The sequence below is a fragment of the Diplotaxodon limnothrissa genome, linkage group LG19 (assembly GCF_057381915.1).
Source record: "Diplotaxodon limnothrissa isolate DT_005_m linkage group LG19, D_limnothrissa_male_GT1.1, whole genome shotgun sequence".
NCBI classification, from domain to species: domain Eukaryota; kingdom Metazoa; phylum Chordata; class Actinopteri; order Cichliformes; family Cichlidae; genus Diplotaxodon; species Diplotaxodon limnothrissa.
In genome coordinates this window covers 26,827,647-26,842,935 of record NC_140614.1, presented here as the reverse complement: position 1 = coordinate 26,842,935, position 15,289 = coordinate 26,827,647, and the positions used below count along the sequence as shown (strand labels likewise).

The window sequence follows — 15,289 nt, the reverse complement described above, 5'->3', positions numbered from 1 at the left end:
GTGCGGTAACGGAAGCACGTCTAATAGCTTATACTTTTGCTCTTCGTCATTTTAACTGACAACAACAAATAGAGTTCTCGCTGCTTAAATTATTATTGTAATTACCTTCTTATCAAACGGCTAACTGGAAAACCATCCGTTCATCAAATTATCAGCATCACGCATGGCTGGCTAGCTATAGTTATCAAAATCCTCCTCTCTGCCGCTCTACCAGTGTGTCGAGGTGAGGTGCGGGGCGGTACATTTCCAGGACTCGTAATGACTTAAGGGGGTCAGAAGGATATCAGGAGCTGGCATGATAAGTGATGACACCCTCATGGGAGCAAGCTTAATGACTTTCCCTGTGCAGGGACCTGGCTGGTTTGGCCGGGCAATTTTTCCGCAGTGAAAGAGAGAGGGCCAGGACATTCTGTCTGCTCAAACCACCAGAGCCTCTTTCTTTGCTGTTCGCAAATCTGGGTGCCTTGCAGTGAAGCACCATGATCCAACAGAACACATGAACACACACACAAACACACTCAGAATTCAAATAGTTAATGGACTTTTTCTCCCTCTCTCTCCCTTTTTTTTTTTTTTTAAACCAACTCATCAATGTATAGAAAATATAGTATCTTTCTATTGTCTTTTTTTTCTTATTTGCAACAAGATTTACAGTTAAAAACCTCATTTGAAGCTTAAATTCTTTGGAACAATGAAAGGCTGGTGATCCCCCCGGTGCTTTCTCCAAATATAAGGAGAGAAAATATTTGCTTCTATTAAGGAGACGAGTTATTTGCAGTTTACAGATCGACTAATTTGGACACGGAAATGGGACAGGGGCTTAAAAGGATTTCATTACTGAGGTAAACAACCTTAAGTGCCATGACAACACCCAGAACACTAGACAAACAGAAAAGACCAACAGCAGAGACTTAGCTAGGGTGTCCCTAGCTAGGTTTTTTCCCCTTTTTTTTAAATAAACAATTTTGGCTATACAAGTGATCATTTTCGTCTTGTGGATGCCCCCGAGCTTGTGACAAGTTCAGACGGTCCTGTTTACCACTTGCTCAACAGCTTACATCCAACTGAGGGTCTCATTTCACAGAGTCAGCACAGCAGAGGTGTCTCCCCCCACCTCTCGCGTGTGTTTTCAGTCCTAAGCATTTCTCAACACCAGGTGACCTGCCCACAACCCACCTGGGCATTTAAGAGTTGGCACATACAAATACACTGGGAATAAAGTGGAGACAGACACCATCTTAAAAAGATATGTCACACATCCTATCAGACGCCTCAAGGTCAACGGAAATGACATGCTGAGCTGTCAGTCAGCTGCCTATCAATGTGTATGCGAGCGTGTGCTTGGAAGAGAAGCGGAGCCACAGATAGCATTTAATTGAAGGTTGAAGTTATCAGATAGCCTGCGACTCAGCTGTCAGTCAAGATGCAGTCACCACAGTGACGCTTCGCAGTGTTCTGCACCGCTGACGACATCGGGAAATGGCTGACTTTGAAGAATGGCGAGGGGGTGGGGGAGACAGACGCGCAGGCAGACTGAGTGATGGAGGCGCACGCATACACAAACACATTTACAGACAGATGTGGCGCACACAGGCCAGAAGAGGGACACACTTAAGGGAATTAGAGTAGGAGTGTGCTGGCGAGGCAAGTTATTTTGGTAGAATTGACATGCCGCACTGCATCCAGGCACCAGGACAATCTAATTATCTACTGGTGAAACCTGAGCAGGGTAAACATAGGTGATCTGACAGAGAAAGCGTAAGAGAGCGCGTAACCTCAGCCTAAGGATATAGTATGAATAAAGGGAGTTTTTAAATGGAAGTGAAAACTGAGAGGAGAAAAAGTAGATGCCAAGAGTTCCACAGATGGGGAAACGGCATGAATGATGACAAATGTTCCACGGCAGGTGAGTAGATGCCAACAACACAAAACAGGAGACTTGGAACATCATTCTCCGTTTTCTTGGGAGAGCCTAGACTTGTATCAGCAAGCCACACATACATGGATTTTCAGTGGGAGGACTCTGGGAAATCAGACAGAAATGTAAAAAGGATGGTGAAATTCCCCAGTCTAATAATCTTTCATTACACTTTCCTATCCGTTAGAAGTGGGCAGATGGGGATAAAAGGGACATTTTTCCCTTTGCTTCTTTTCTATCCTCTCGTGCTTCCTCCCCCTTTTTCTTAAAAGACTAAAGGCTTCTTCTTTTTATCATCTTTAAAAGCACAAACTGTAGAACCGCTGTCTCTCCGTGTTAAGACAACCATTTTAACTGTTTTATTGGGAAATCAGTTTAACGCGCAGCAACACTTTATCTCCTATTGTCTGCTGCTCAAATAGTCAATGCCAGATTTCATTTCCTCTCTGTCCACTAACTTAAAAATCCTAAACAGCAGCGAGAGCAGCAGCACAATCAAACGGATGACTACTCTTCAACTTCAACTGGTAGCCTTAAAAAAAATTACATATCTGGCACAAGATTACTGTTGGCACCTACACAAATATGATTTGGCAATCATGCTGAGGAAGTTTTGCACGTGTTCCAAACAGGAGAGCTAAAATAAATAAATAAATAAATAAAATAACAATCATTTAATCTGGACTTGCTGCTGATTTCTCCCAACTGCAGTCATCACATCTAAATTTAACAGTAAGTCTGCCATTGTCCTCTTTCCCTGCTGACAGACTGAATGGCCATGCTTGAATGTGTTCACCAAATGAAAGCAGAAAACAAATAATTTGAAAAATGTCCTATTTTTGTGTCACTGAGTTTCAGTGTTCATCTGTGCTCACACTTCTTTATGTGCATGTCAGTGGGTGTGCTAATTTGTGTCTGATAAGGTCATCAGTGAGTCATCTTGACCACCAGGGGGAAGCCTAATTAATTTAGTAGCTTTCCAAACAGCTTATAAACAGAATACAAGAGTTACAGCCCTGCTCTGCTCAAAGCAGTGCAGCAAAGCGAGTGAAGGGTACACCAAGGGTCATCTGCGGATGCTGCACTTTTAATAGATTGTGTGTGTGTTATTTCATTAGCATCTCTACAGTCACAGGTGGCACCCACTGCTTCACACATTTTTATTGAACTTCTTCGCTTAAAAAAAAAAAAAATTGCATTCCTGTGCAGCACAAAACCCACACACAAAGAACACAGAAACTTCTGCAGTAACTGAAAGCAGGCATCATCTCTAAACAGCATGTCACAGTCGATGATCTCACTAAGACGACCACCATGCTCTTAAAGGCAACTGCACATCAGCTATGACCACACATGTCACAATTACAAGGCAAACACTTAAGGGTCACTTAAACTGGCTGGAAGTCCCTTAAGAGCCTGAGCGCAGACGCTGGGCCTGGTCTCAGGGTGAGATGGAGCTAAGCTGATCCTAGCCAGTCCCTGGTGCCTTTTATCAATTCTGTCAGGGGGAAAATGCAATCCATGCCCGACTGAGCCTTGGCCTGCTCTACGGTGTCTCTTATCCTCGTCACCTCCCTCCATTCATTTCCTTGCTGCCAGCTGCTGGGATTATGAAGAGAAACGCTGCTTCTCAGGACGTGACACAATCATTCATGTGTGCGTCAAAGATTACCATGAGCACATAAATGTGGCCGACTGTGGTAAACGCCTTACACACACGTCCCAAAGCTTTACACGCAGACACACATATCACTCTGCTCTGTGCTGCCACCATCCTCCTCATCTCTAGAAACACCATGGTACCTCCACCGTGTGCTGCTTCCCCCCCTGCCCCAACTGTGTGTATCCATCTCTCCATCACAGTAAAAACCAAGTGGTTACTCTAAAAGATTTTCATTCCCTTTTACTGAATATTTATGAAATTGCAGTTTACTTTTCTTGATGCTTCTTTTTTCAATCCCCCGCTTTCTCTCGCAGCACTAATCTGCTGCTGAGTTGGCTCATAAACACCCCAGCATGCTGCGTTTTCCACAGACCAGGACCAAATTAGTGTGCAGTCTGACAAAGTTGTATCAGTAGTACATTAACAACTTGGTGCACACAGTGTAAGTCGGGCAGCTAATAAAGTAAAAAGAACAAGTCAAGGACTGCATGTTTATCAACTAAAATATATTTTTTTAAAAGAGCAAAAAACTGAAAGGAAAAAGAACAGAACTGAGAGCAGAGTGCATGAGCAGTGAGCAAGTGCTTACAACAGTCATGAGATATGTCTTCAGTGCTGACAGACTGCAGAACTATCAGCAGCTGTCGTTCCCATGATGACACATCACAAAGACACATGGCCTAAGGCAAGAGGACCAACAGTGTGTGTAGAGGTATTTCTGCACAAGGACCAGTATGTGAAAGAATGTCTTTATCTGTTAACATGAACTTATATGAAAAATAAAATCTAGTTTCTCGATAAGATTAAGATTTCTTCTTTAATACACTTTCCTCTGGCTCCAGTCTAAATATTAATCCAGCAACCATTCAGGCAAATGCTCTGATATTATTAGCAATGTGATGCAACAGCAAATGTGAGAGACGTGTAACCCTGATACTCACATCTGGGTACTCTTTGACAGGCACAAACAGTTTTTCCTGCAGGTGAACGATGGGTCCGACTGGTTCGGGCAGCTCCAGTGGGTGTTTGTCCACAAGGCCATTCACTGTGTCGCTGTACATGTCTTTACGCACTCTGTTGATCTCTGAAAGACAAAAATATGTAAAGTGCGGTAAGCAACTGCATAAAAACAGAGCAGTGACACTTAAAAAGAACGGTGCTAGATATATCACTGTCATATTGATTTTGACTTATGGGGAAAAGCCTAATGTAGCATACAAATCTTTGCCTTGCGTAATGTTTGTCTTTTACAGATAAACAACTGCGTAACTTGGCTAATATTAACATAGCCTTTGAGTATAAAAACGTGTGAGCATTAATGTTTCCTGCTTTCTACAGAAAATGGCATTTTTTCCTACTACAAACTGCTCTGAGTAGAAACAACAAATCTGTGATTGTGTGCAAGTTAGTCTATGAGCCGGAGACAAAAGTTAAACACTGCACTATTTACAGGGTAAGGCCACCGACTTTCTGTTCTTTCCCCTCAGAGGTTGTTCTCTAACAGAGCAGCCTGTGCAAGAGCCTGAGCAGGAGACCAGATACAGGGGAATCACTAAGGCTCAAGTATATGCCGCCTTTAGATCTGATCCCCCTATCAGATAAAACTAATGGACCTCTCTCTCTTCCACACGCACATGCTGCCGACTCACTCATACACATGTTCAAGCAGCACACCCCATTTTTACTCCATGTGTAGCCCGATGCATACAATCAAACCAGTGTGTCTGCAAGTCCTGGTATGTGACAGTGAAACGAGGGTCAGCTGCTGCAGGGCATATTTCTGCTTTCCAGGTTACCCTCAGAGTACGGTCATAGTGAATCCAAAAGTGCAAAGACGACGCACTCTGACGTTTGTGCCATAATCATATGATCTGCGATAACACTGGTATACAAGTTAACGTGACAAAATGTTAAAAAATTTATTGTCATATAACAATATCACTGACATAGTAAGACAGTGTTTACCTTCCCCCAGCGTGCACAACAAGACAAGCTCTTACATGTTTGACAGCAAACCTCTGATGATGATTTAGCACATAAAACTAAGCTACTTCAACATTCTCCACCATAGCACGTACAGGAAAACACGCCTTCGAGTACAACCAGGCTAAGAAGGCACGTGAGGAGCACATTCTAGCAGATGGTCATATGTGACCCCAAAGTAAACAAATGAGTCAACCAAGCATTGCTAGAGAACTCAGTGGTTGCACTCCATATGACAAGAAGAGCAAACAGTGAATGGATGTTACTGTAGCAGGTACATGGTTGTAAAGGAGACCTTTAAGCAATGTTAAAAAGCTCAACCCAAGACACTGACACCTTTTTTCCCAATAGAGTCACACTTTGAATTAGGCAGTTTGTCATTAATGACAAATACCCTTCATTTCTTGCACTTCTAAATGCTGCTGCCTGCAAGCTGCAAGCAATAAAACATTGTTCAGTAGTTTTGTTTTCTATATTTTCATAAATATCACTATTGCAACTTTTCCTGAAATACTGTGATATCATTTTGTGGCTATGTCACCCACCTCTAGTATGAAACAGCATGAACTAAATTGTAGAGCTGGCGAGGCCTCAAGGAACCGTGTGTGCAGGGTGGAGTGGGGGCGGCTGCTAGGCACTTTTTCCATCACCCATGAGACCTTCTGGCAGTAGGGAGGCTCTATATTAAACTGCAGCAGGGGAACCTGACACTCAACTATAGATGCCCTCAGTAAGGCATGCATGACAGGCGAAGCATAACCCTGCACCTATGCAAAACTGGATAGGTGGGGTGAAACTTGCATCATCAGCTGCTTGTTAAAATTTGCAATTATAACAAAAGACAAAATAGCAGCATTAGAAAGGGCAAAAACGTCCCGACAAATCTCAGCAAAGCAGTTTTCCCTGACGATGTCTCAATTACATTCACAGGCATGTCTTTCTCTTCCTGTCATCTTAAGCAGATTAATACTTGTTGGAAACCTTTTACTACACTCACAGTAACGTAATGAGTGGTCAAAAATAAAGTCATCCTTATTTTACCCGTCAATGTTCCTGTTGGATCACATAATTGTGACACATTTCCAAACTTGGTGCAGGAAGAAAAGAAATTTCCTGCATTTTTATCTAATTTCGTATTATGAACAGCAACCGGTGCTGTGGTTTAAAAGTGCCAACAAAATGTTTTAATTTTTGGACAGTGGAGAAAATATATTTCCTCATATATTGACTTTATGTCCTACAAGACACCTAGATACAACATTTTTACTGCTAAACTGAAAAAGAGTTATCTCCGGACATGGCAATGAGACTAAAAATTTGTCACCAGTGAGGTCACAGACACTGACCAGCACACAGCTAAAAAACATCTGGTCTGCAGCTGTGTGGACAGCACCTGCAGAAGACATTGGAAGAGTACAAACAGGCAGCCAGGAGACTCGGCCCAACTCCTTTCCAAACCACATGACCTCAGTACTGTGAGGACCACAGATACTCCCAGCCCTTCCCAAAGATGAATTCATCCTCATGGTATCTTGCACAGAAAACAGATTACATCACTCCTAACCAAAACAGCAGCAGGCAACGTCTTAGCTTTGGTTTGACACATTATACGGGGAGTAGACCACGACAGAAGGACAAAACAAACAACATACAGGAAAGGCAACATAGTTGACAACAAATCAACATGTATTGTGTTTTAAAGAACCCTTGAATCAGAAAAACCTGAACACGAGCAGGTTTAATTTTGTTCCTTAAAAATAAGTAATCACCACTAAAGTGCAACTAAAACCAAGTTCTATAAGCCTTCTCAAGACAATGAGCGAAAAAAAAGAGTTATTCAACACCAGTAAAAGCAAGTCAATGACAACTAAAGAAGAGATCTGTAACTTAAATTAAGAAATCACTTCTCTGTATACGAGGGCGTAACTGTGCTTGATATGAATTTCATATTTGGAGTCATGGTTCGGTATGTTTTCTCTACAGCAGAGAAATCATCCACACACAAAAAAATCCATTAACTTTTTAAAACTTTACAAATGCATTCACACGTGCTCGACTGGCAAAAGTTCAACTGTAACAATAAAGGCACTCAAATGCTGTGAACAGTCAATGAAGAGAAACTCGGTTTAGTGTCAAGCATAAAACAAATCAAACAAAAAAAACACAGTAAAGAAGAATGCAACATAACATAACAACACAACTGAAGTGAATAAATAAACATCTCCTGCTTGTTGCTTCTATTTGACAGATACTGTACCGATACTGTATCAGCAGAATCCTCTGTATTATTATCCTTATTGTAACTGTATCGTAACCACTCTTGTTATGAGGTAATTCAAGAAAAATACACGTACCATTACACCTATATCTACATTTTTTTTTTTTATTACACTAGGTCTGCATCCGGGAACTATTTTTTTCTTCAAGATAACAAAAGAAAACCAAAGGTGGTATTCATATGTGACAATGCAATCCAACAACCACCAGCGGCCTCCCCACCCCCTTCTTCTAATTCTATTTCCTCTTGCTGAAATGTCACATTAACATAAGGAGGCCGCGCTGGGCCATCAATGGAGACATGCGGCATTTGACAACCTCTAATTTCTGTGCGCCAACTCTTTTCTGAAGCGCTGCGCTCACCTAAAAATTACCCCCTGCCTCGCACGGCCGACAAAATCATTTGTCTAGCTGTCCACCCCGGCAGAAAAGGCTGATTTTGTAACAAAGCGTGCATGTGGGATCACTATCTTGGATGGGGGTTGGGAGGGTGTCACCCTCTTGGAAAAGAAAAGAGACGGGGGTAAAAAGACGAGACAATCAAGTGGAGTGAGAAAAGACGTTAGCCGCTGAATGAGACTTTTTCTTGATAAGTGGTATTAAATGCAAAACCCTACTAATGCCACAGTAAACCCTGCAACTATGGTCATACATCACCCAGCTCAGTGTGTCATCTCCAACCTGACTCAGCTCTTCACACAGACAACTCTGACAGAAAGAGTTGTGTGTTTATTTACCTGTGGGGGTGGCTCCACATAGACACAGGAAGAAAGCATAATATATCTGTTTAGTTTTTTTACTCAGACATCTGTCAAGAAGAAACAAGTATTGACCTTGAGAGCAGGGTGAGGGCACAGCGGAGGGTTTGATGATACAAAGACGGAGAATTATAACCACAGTGCTGAGCAAGCAGAGTGCAGCTGAATTCTTCTAGACTCACGCTGCTCTTTTCTGCCTCATTTTAAGTTTTTTTTTTTTTAGAAGCATTTCACTTTATCGTTCTCTTTCTTTTGTTTCTCTCAGCTTCTGCCCTTTCTTCTCAACTTTGCGGTGAAAAAAGAAAATGTCACAGACTGAGGCTGCATATCTGTCTGCCCTTTGTCAAGCAAAAGAGACAATTTCTCCTCATCTTTGCCGTGATCTTAGCAATGGTTAGAGACGTGTAACTAAAGGGAAGGGTGTGGGAGTGAGGAAGGGCAGGTGAAGCGCTTTTAAAAGGCAGTGGACAGAGAAATATGGGAGAGGAAGTGTCTGTAAGATGGGAGCCCATATTCAGTGAGGTTTGGGGAGTGGATATTAACTGAAATGTTCATTCTTGACCTTGGAAGAAAAAACTGATCGGGAAAAAAGAAAAATCTTAAATCAACATCTGCTCAATTATTTGAGCCTACCATCAGTGTGTGGCTGTCTCCATTTGGCTTAAATGCACTTTTTTGTACACGGCCTCATCATGTGATAACATCAAACTCTTTGACAAAGTTTGTGAGAAGTTAAAGAAATCACATTTGATTTTGTTTTATTGAAATTTAAGAAGATGCCTGATTTTCAGTGTCCATTTCAAGGGGTCATATTACTAGAACGTACATATTTCAGGGGGTGTTTTTTGCCCCTGACAATTAAAAACACACCTGGGTAAATGTAGAGGTCAGTGGATTTCCTGCTATGTTGGAGAATTTTATAAATTAAACATGTATGTAATGAGGAAATAAATAAAACCCTTTAAAAAAAAAATTCTGATATCGCACAGGTCATTTTTGTTTGGCAGAAAACCTCTTGGGAACCCTGATGTCACTGTAAGTGATCTGTAGAGACCATAAGGACCATACATATGGTGTTTTTAATCCTAATTTACCCTTAAGATATAAGCCACTTGATGACTCTTGGTTTTATTTACTTGTAGATTTAATTTGAATCTAAAGTTACGGCAAAATAAAATATGGTGACATCGTGTAACAAAACAAAAGCCATACATGTGGTGATTTTTAAAGCCAATTGATCCTCAAGATAATGCCTCGTGATTTTGATCGTCTCAGGCCTCGACATTTAATGAAAATGTAGATGAATTAGGTGAAGCTACATCACAGAATGACAAAAAATCTCATTCTCATATAACAAAACAACAAGCCTTGAAGAGAAAAGGCAGCGTCACTGTGCCACCTTTGCTTCTAACTGGTTCTTTAGCAGGAAGTCAGACTAGCAGTCCCAAACAGAAACCATATCCCTGTCAGGGCACAGCACCAAAAAAAAAAAAAAAAAAAAAAAAAAAGGGGGGGGGGGGGGGTAGACTTGGGAATTATGTGCACACTGAAGCAAAAGATCGAGCGCAAATCCATTATGTGTATCGAGTTATTTAAGTGTCTGTGACACTGTCAGCCAATCACAATTGGCCACTGCAAACTCACAGACATGGACAGAGAAGCTTTTCTTGTATTTACCCAGCCAGATGTTTAAAAACATGATCACACAGGGGCAGCACATGCTGAACTAGGGCAAACAATTCATGAGCCTGTGATGAGAAAAGGCACACGACGAGAAAGAATAGCCAAGTGAGGTAGGTCAAGTTTGGAATCTGAGGTAATGTATTCAACCACAGCATGAAGAAAAACACAGTGAGTGAAACAGAGAGGAAGGGAGATCAAAATTGGAGCAAAGAGAGAGGAAATAGAAGAGCGAGAGTAAAATTAAAAACAATGGAGAGGTCCAGCAGGAGATCCTGTAATCAGGTTTAAGACAGGTGAACATCACTCAACTAGACCTGCTCCATAAGAGAATGGGAGCAAGTCCATTAAGAGCCCAAAAATAGACACGTTCCATAAATGCTTTGTCTTCACCCTGTAGCTCACAGCAAACCGTCCTCTGACCATGCAGAGCACATCTGTCCCAGTAAGTACTCTGCATGTGTGAGAGACTGTCAAGAGCGGGAGTGAAAGCAAAAGAAATATAATGGTTGAGCAATCAGTGTGATCAGCTTTGCCTAAGGAAAGCTGCTTTAGATGCCTAGTGATGCCTGGCATTAACCTGATATTATCTGGCACCTGAAGCAGATCCAGTCCAACACCAATTAATCTTCAAGCCAAAATGATCAAATGTTCAACCCTGCAGAGAGACATAGCCAGTCCTTCCAGTTTAGGATGATTTAAGATCAAAAACCTGTAGTGTTAAAAATAATAAAAATCCTCTTCATGCTTGCACGTGCATGAATGCTCAATTCATGTTTTAAACAGGGGAGGGGGGAGTGACTGGGATCTCAGGTAAATATAGACTGAATGCGGTCGCATCCAAAAAACTACAGCAATCAAAGATACACCTAAATGTGGCGGTGCCGAGTGAAACAAGACTCGGGCGAGGAACAAGCCTTTTCACTTAAAAGCTGCGCACTTCAGCAATCACAAAGCCTGGGTACCCCTTGCAAGCGAAAGGATTTGGGCATTTAATGCATTCCTGCCCTTTATTCACGGCACAGACGACTTTATCCAAGACGACACTCCACTTCAACAGTTTAGGGGTTTGGCAGGCCAAGCATATGAAAGACGGGGGTTTCTTTTAAAGCAGAGAGCAGAAGTATAGCGCGCACTGGTGGGGCTGACTGAGCCATGAAAACGTATGCATTTCTGGGTCTTATCGTCAACTCACAGCTGTCTCTCGCTACCCCTCCCTGTTTGTGGAGGGGAGAAAAAAAAAGTTTCCCTATGCTTCCGTCTTATTTTTACTTACATATCTTTGATTTAACAGTAGGCCTACACTGCTAAATCCTTTGATGTTCATGCACAGTCTATTCCTGCGCTGTTAATGAGTGCTGTCTTATATACATAGTAACCAAAATAAGTTTACATTTTGAAATATAAAATTCTTTACTCTGGGAAACAAATGTAATTTAATCATTATTAATTAGTGTATTAATCTTTATTAATCAGTGCCGAATGTTATGTCTGAAATGTCATTTGTTGCGCATTGATAGTCCCCGTGAATAAGGTAATCACGGCTCATGTGACTTTATGGTTTCCAAGTAAACAGCAGCAACACTGAACAAAGAGGATTTAGATAACTGTGGATCAACATTATTCAAGCCAATTAAGCCAGTATTGTGCCTTTGGAAATGGCTATATCAAACACACCGATCATTTGCGAAAGCTTCACCCGAGTGTGTCTATTAGCAGCGTAGCAGTGTTTCTTGCAATGGTTATGTGGCTATATTGAGCAAAGCACAGTGTTATTTGTCCCCGGCAGACCGCACAAAGATTTGTCTTTTAAGCACAAAATTCACAGTTTGTCTCTTTGCTGACCTGCAGCAACAGCAATACAGAGAGGCAATTTTGCACAATACAATTTTATTGCTGGAAGATATACACTTAGTCTGAGCAACCCAGACAGCTGAAGCACAATATAAACTTTGGCACAGAACATTTCGGGGCAGAATGAGGCCAAAGGATTTTGTCACCCATCCCTTACATACGGGTTGCTCCAATAATAGGGGGCTGCTCAACATTCTACCAGGACAGGAGAAATGATATGCAACTGCAGCGACTAACAACTTTTTATTGTACGAGAGTACTGAGAAAGGCTCGGAAGAGTACTCATTAAATTTAAAATTTGTGCCAAGAGGTCTCTGTGAATGCTAATTAGGGCTGCCACAAACGATTATTTTGATAGTCGACTAGTCACCGATTATTTTTGCGATTAGTCGACTAATCAGATCATCATCCATTGGACGTAAAACTACAGCTTATTGCACCAGCAGCATCTGCTCTTATATAACTATCATTAGCTTACAGCTTTAAGTGTTTAAGGTCTGTGCTAACTAAACATAAAGACAAGATGATAGTTTATTAAATTTTAATGAAATTTGCAGATTGTTTCGGTGAAGTTTAATAAACTCCTTGCTATCTAAAATATAACAGGACACTGGAGTATATTCTGGAGCATCTCACACTTCTGATAATCAGTTGTCTGCTTGACGTTTATTCAGCTGTGTAAAAACTATAACTTTAATCTCAGACAAACTGATTTACTCAGGAACAAATAAAATACAAAAAAAAAGCCAAACAATAACATTTTAAGTTATCTAAGTGACTCATATATATTTAACCTGAGTAGCGAAAGACGGCGGTGGGTTTGAAAACGATTTGCGGGGAGTCCGGTGTTCTCACGGCTCTAGTTAGCCTTGCCCCCGGCTCGCTAACGAGCTAGTGGGTAACAGACGTCTCTGAAAACGTCGGAGCGCTTTTGAAAATATGTGGTGTCCTGATAAACTGAGCAGATATTTGAGGTTTACACAGCTACATTCTCGCCTGAAAATATGTTAAACGTTTATTTTGTGACCCAGAAAGAATAATAAGAGTAACATTAAAACTAACTAGCTGCCGCCATTGTTGGAAACTGCGCTGGGCCGCGCTATGAATTCTGGGACACAGCTGCTTCTTCTTCTTCTTCTTCGGGGTTTAACGGTAGCTGACATCCTTGTACATGCAATGCTGCCATCTTCTGTTTCAGTCCGTTATTACACTCTTAAATCCTGCCACTTATTCCTGCGTCTTTTGTGATCTTACAAAGCTTCAAACGACGCGTCGACTATTAAATCAGTCGTCGACGATTTTGATAGTCGACGTAATCGTGGCTAGTCGACAAATCGTGGCAGCCCTAATGCTAATGCATCTCAACTGTCAAATTCTAAGTAGCACACAAAAAAAAATACAGTATATCTCAATTTTACTTTACAGCGACTTATCTACACAGTTGCTTAACCCTGACATGTGGATATAAGCGCTGACCCCCACAGGCTGAGGGGGGACTAAAAGGCTCTAGACAGAAATGACGGTGCGGTTTGCAGCCAGAGGGAGAGATTTATGTTGTGTGTCAGGGATTTTCCTGAGGCAGGCTGGGTAGAAAGCTCCAGCGTCAGGTCTTTAAGTAGATAGGCCACTAAATAAACGACTGGCATAACAAGGTTTCTGGATTCTTTCCTGCCTGTGCCTGGTTTAAAAAAATAAAAAAAATTTTAAAAAAAAAGAGGGAGAGAAAAAAGAAACACAGAAAACACATTCACAAACACACTTTTTTACCCATCACTTGGTTAAAGTGCAAGCCACGAGAGAGTGGAGCTACACTTTCAGCCAAATTAGGGATGGACGAACAACGACAAAAAAACCTTACATACAGCAACGGTAACCATTTCTGTCTGCGACATAAACTATAGCTGGGAAACAGCAGCAAACATAAATGCTGTGCGATTGTACACACACGTCTATATCTCAGCCAACTCACTCCCTGAAAGCAGCACGTTCTGCTCTCTGATTATCAATAATGAGCAGAAGCTGCCCGAAAACACACACACACGTAGATAATAACTCACACAACATTTAAGCTATGGGCTCACCAATGCTCTGATATCATGCGCACAAATGCACACATAAGCACATATGATACACATAAAAACAAACATCCAGCCGAACATTAAAACACCCACACACGCACAAGCTAATGAGCCTGTGTGTGTTTATAGGCAAGGCTCCCCTGAGACAGTGAACCCACAGAAATAACACTACACACGGAAGGAGGAGGGACACTGCCTCGGAGAATATCTGCTGAACAAATACAGCAGGAAACAAGAAGGAAATGGTGCTACATCTCTCCTCTAGCTTGCCTTAATAGCCACTGCTTTATATTTAGTCTGGTGACAAAAAGACAGATTAAAAACAGAGATTAGAGAAACACACAGCTGCTCTACATTACGCTGTTCTCCACAGTCTCACGACTCTTGACTGGTGAATTTATTTTATCATGATGACTGAGAGCAGGGGGAAAACTGAGCTGCAAAGTTGTAGTTTGTAACAAAGGTGAGCCTGTTAATATAACGTCATCTACTTTTAATAGCTGAGCATTAGGATTATTACAACAAATGTGTGCATGCTTGAAACAGAAAGCAAAAGATTTATGTGCACAGAAAACAGAGTTGGTGGCGAAACTAATCTCAGAAGTCATCAAGTCAGACTAAACTGCACACAAATACGTCAGAACACTGTGACGTCGGGTGTCATGGTTTACCGCCTTCTCTAGTCACCTAAGAAAATATATATGCTCAAAGCGGGGTGTGTAGGTGTCTTCGTGGCCAAAAAAAAAAAAAAAAAAAAACAGCAATCAGTAAAGCCATTAACCTGTAGCAAATGCTAGGTTTCCTGAGGCTGTCAGAGTGACTGCATGCAGGAAGGGGGAAGAAGTGCCAGACTGAGTATGGCTTTCTGCGGCTGCTGACACAAACAGTGACGGTATGCTGTAAAAAATGTGTGTCATTGCACATTAGTTTGGTGATTAAACTGCGTAAACAGACAGTGAAGAAGAGGAGAGAGGATCCACAGGAAAGGTGTGGCCAAGGGTGAGGCGATAGAGAAGCAGGAACAGCCTGCAGATCTGCATTTGACTGGCCACAAATTCCTTCTACAGATTGATAATGA

General features: G+C 41.6%; 1 protein-coding gene across 4 annotated transcripts in view; it reads right to left on the bottom strand.

Moving 5' to 3' along the window:
- Positions 1 to 15,289, bottom strand: part of qkia (QKI, KH domain containing, RNA binding a) — a 79,438-nt gene that overhangs the window by 43,110 nt on the left and 21,039 nt on the right. For all 4 annotated transcript variants that reach the window (XM_085343437.1, XM_085343436.1, XM_085343440.1 and 1 more), the window contains exon 2: positions 4,523 to 4,665. In XM_085343437.1, coding sequence (XP_085199563.1) covers positions 4,523 to 4,665 — 143 coding nt within the window. The remainder of the gene's footprint in view (positions 1 to 4,522; positions 4,666 to 15,289) is intronic.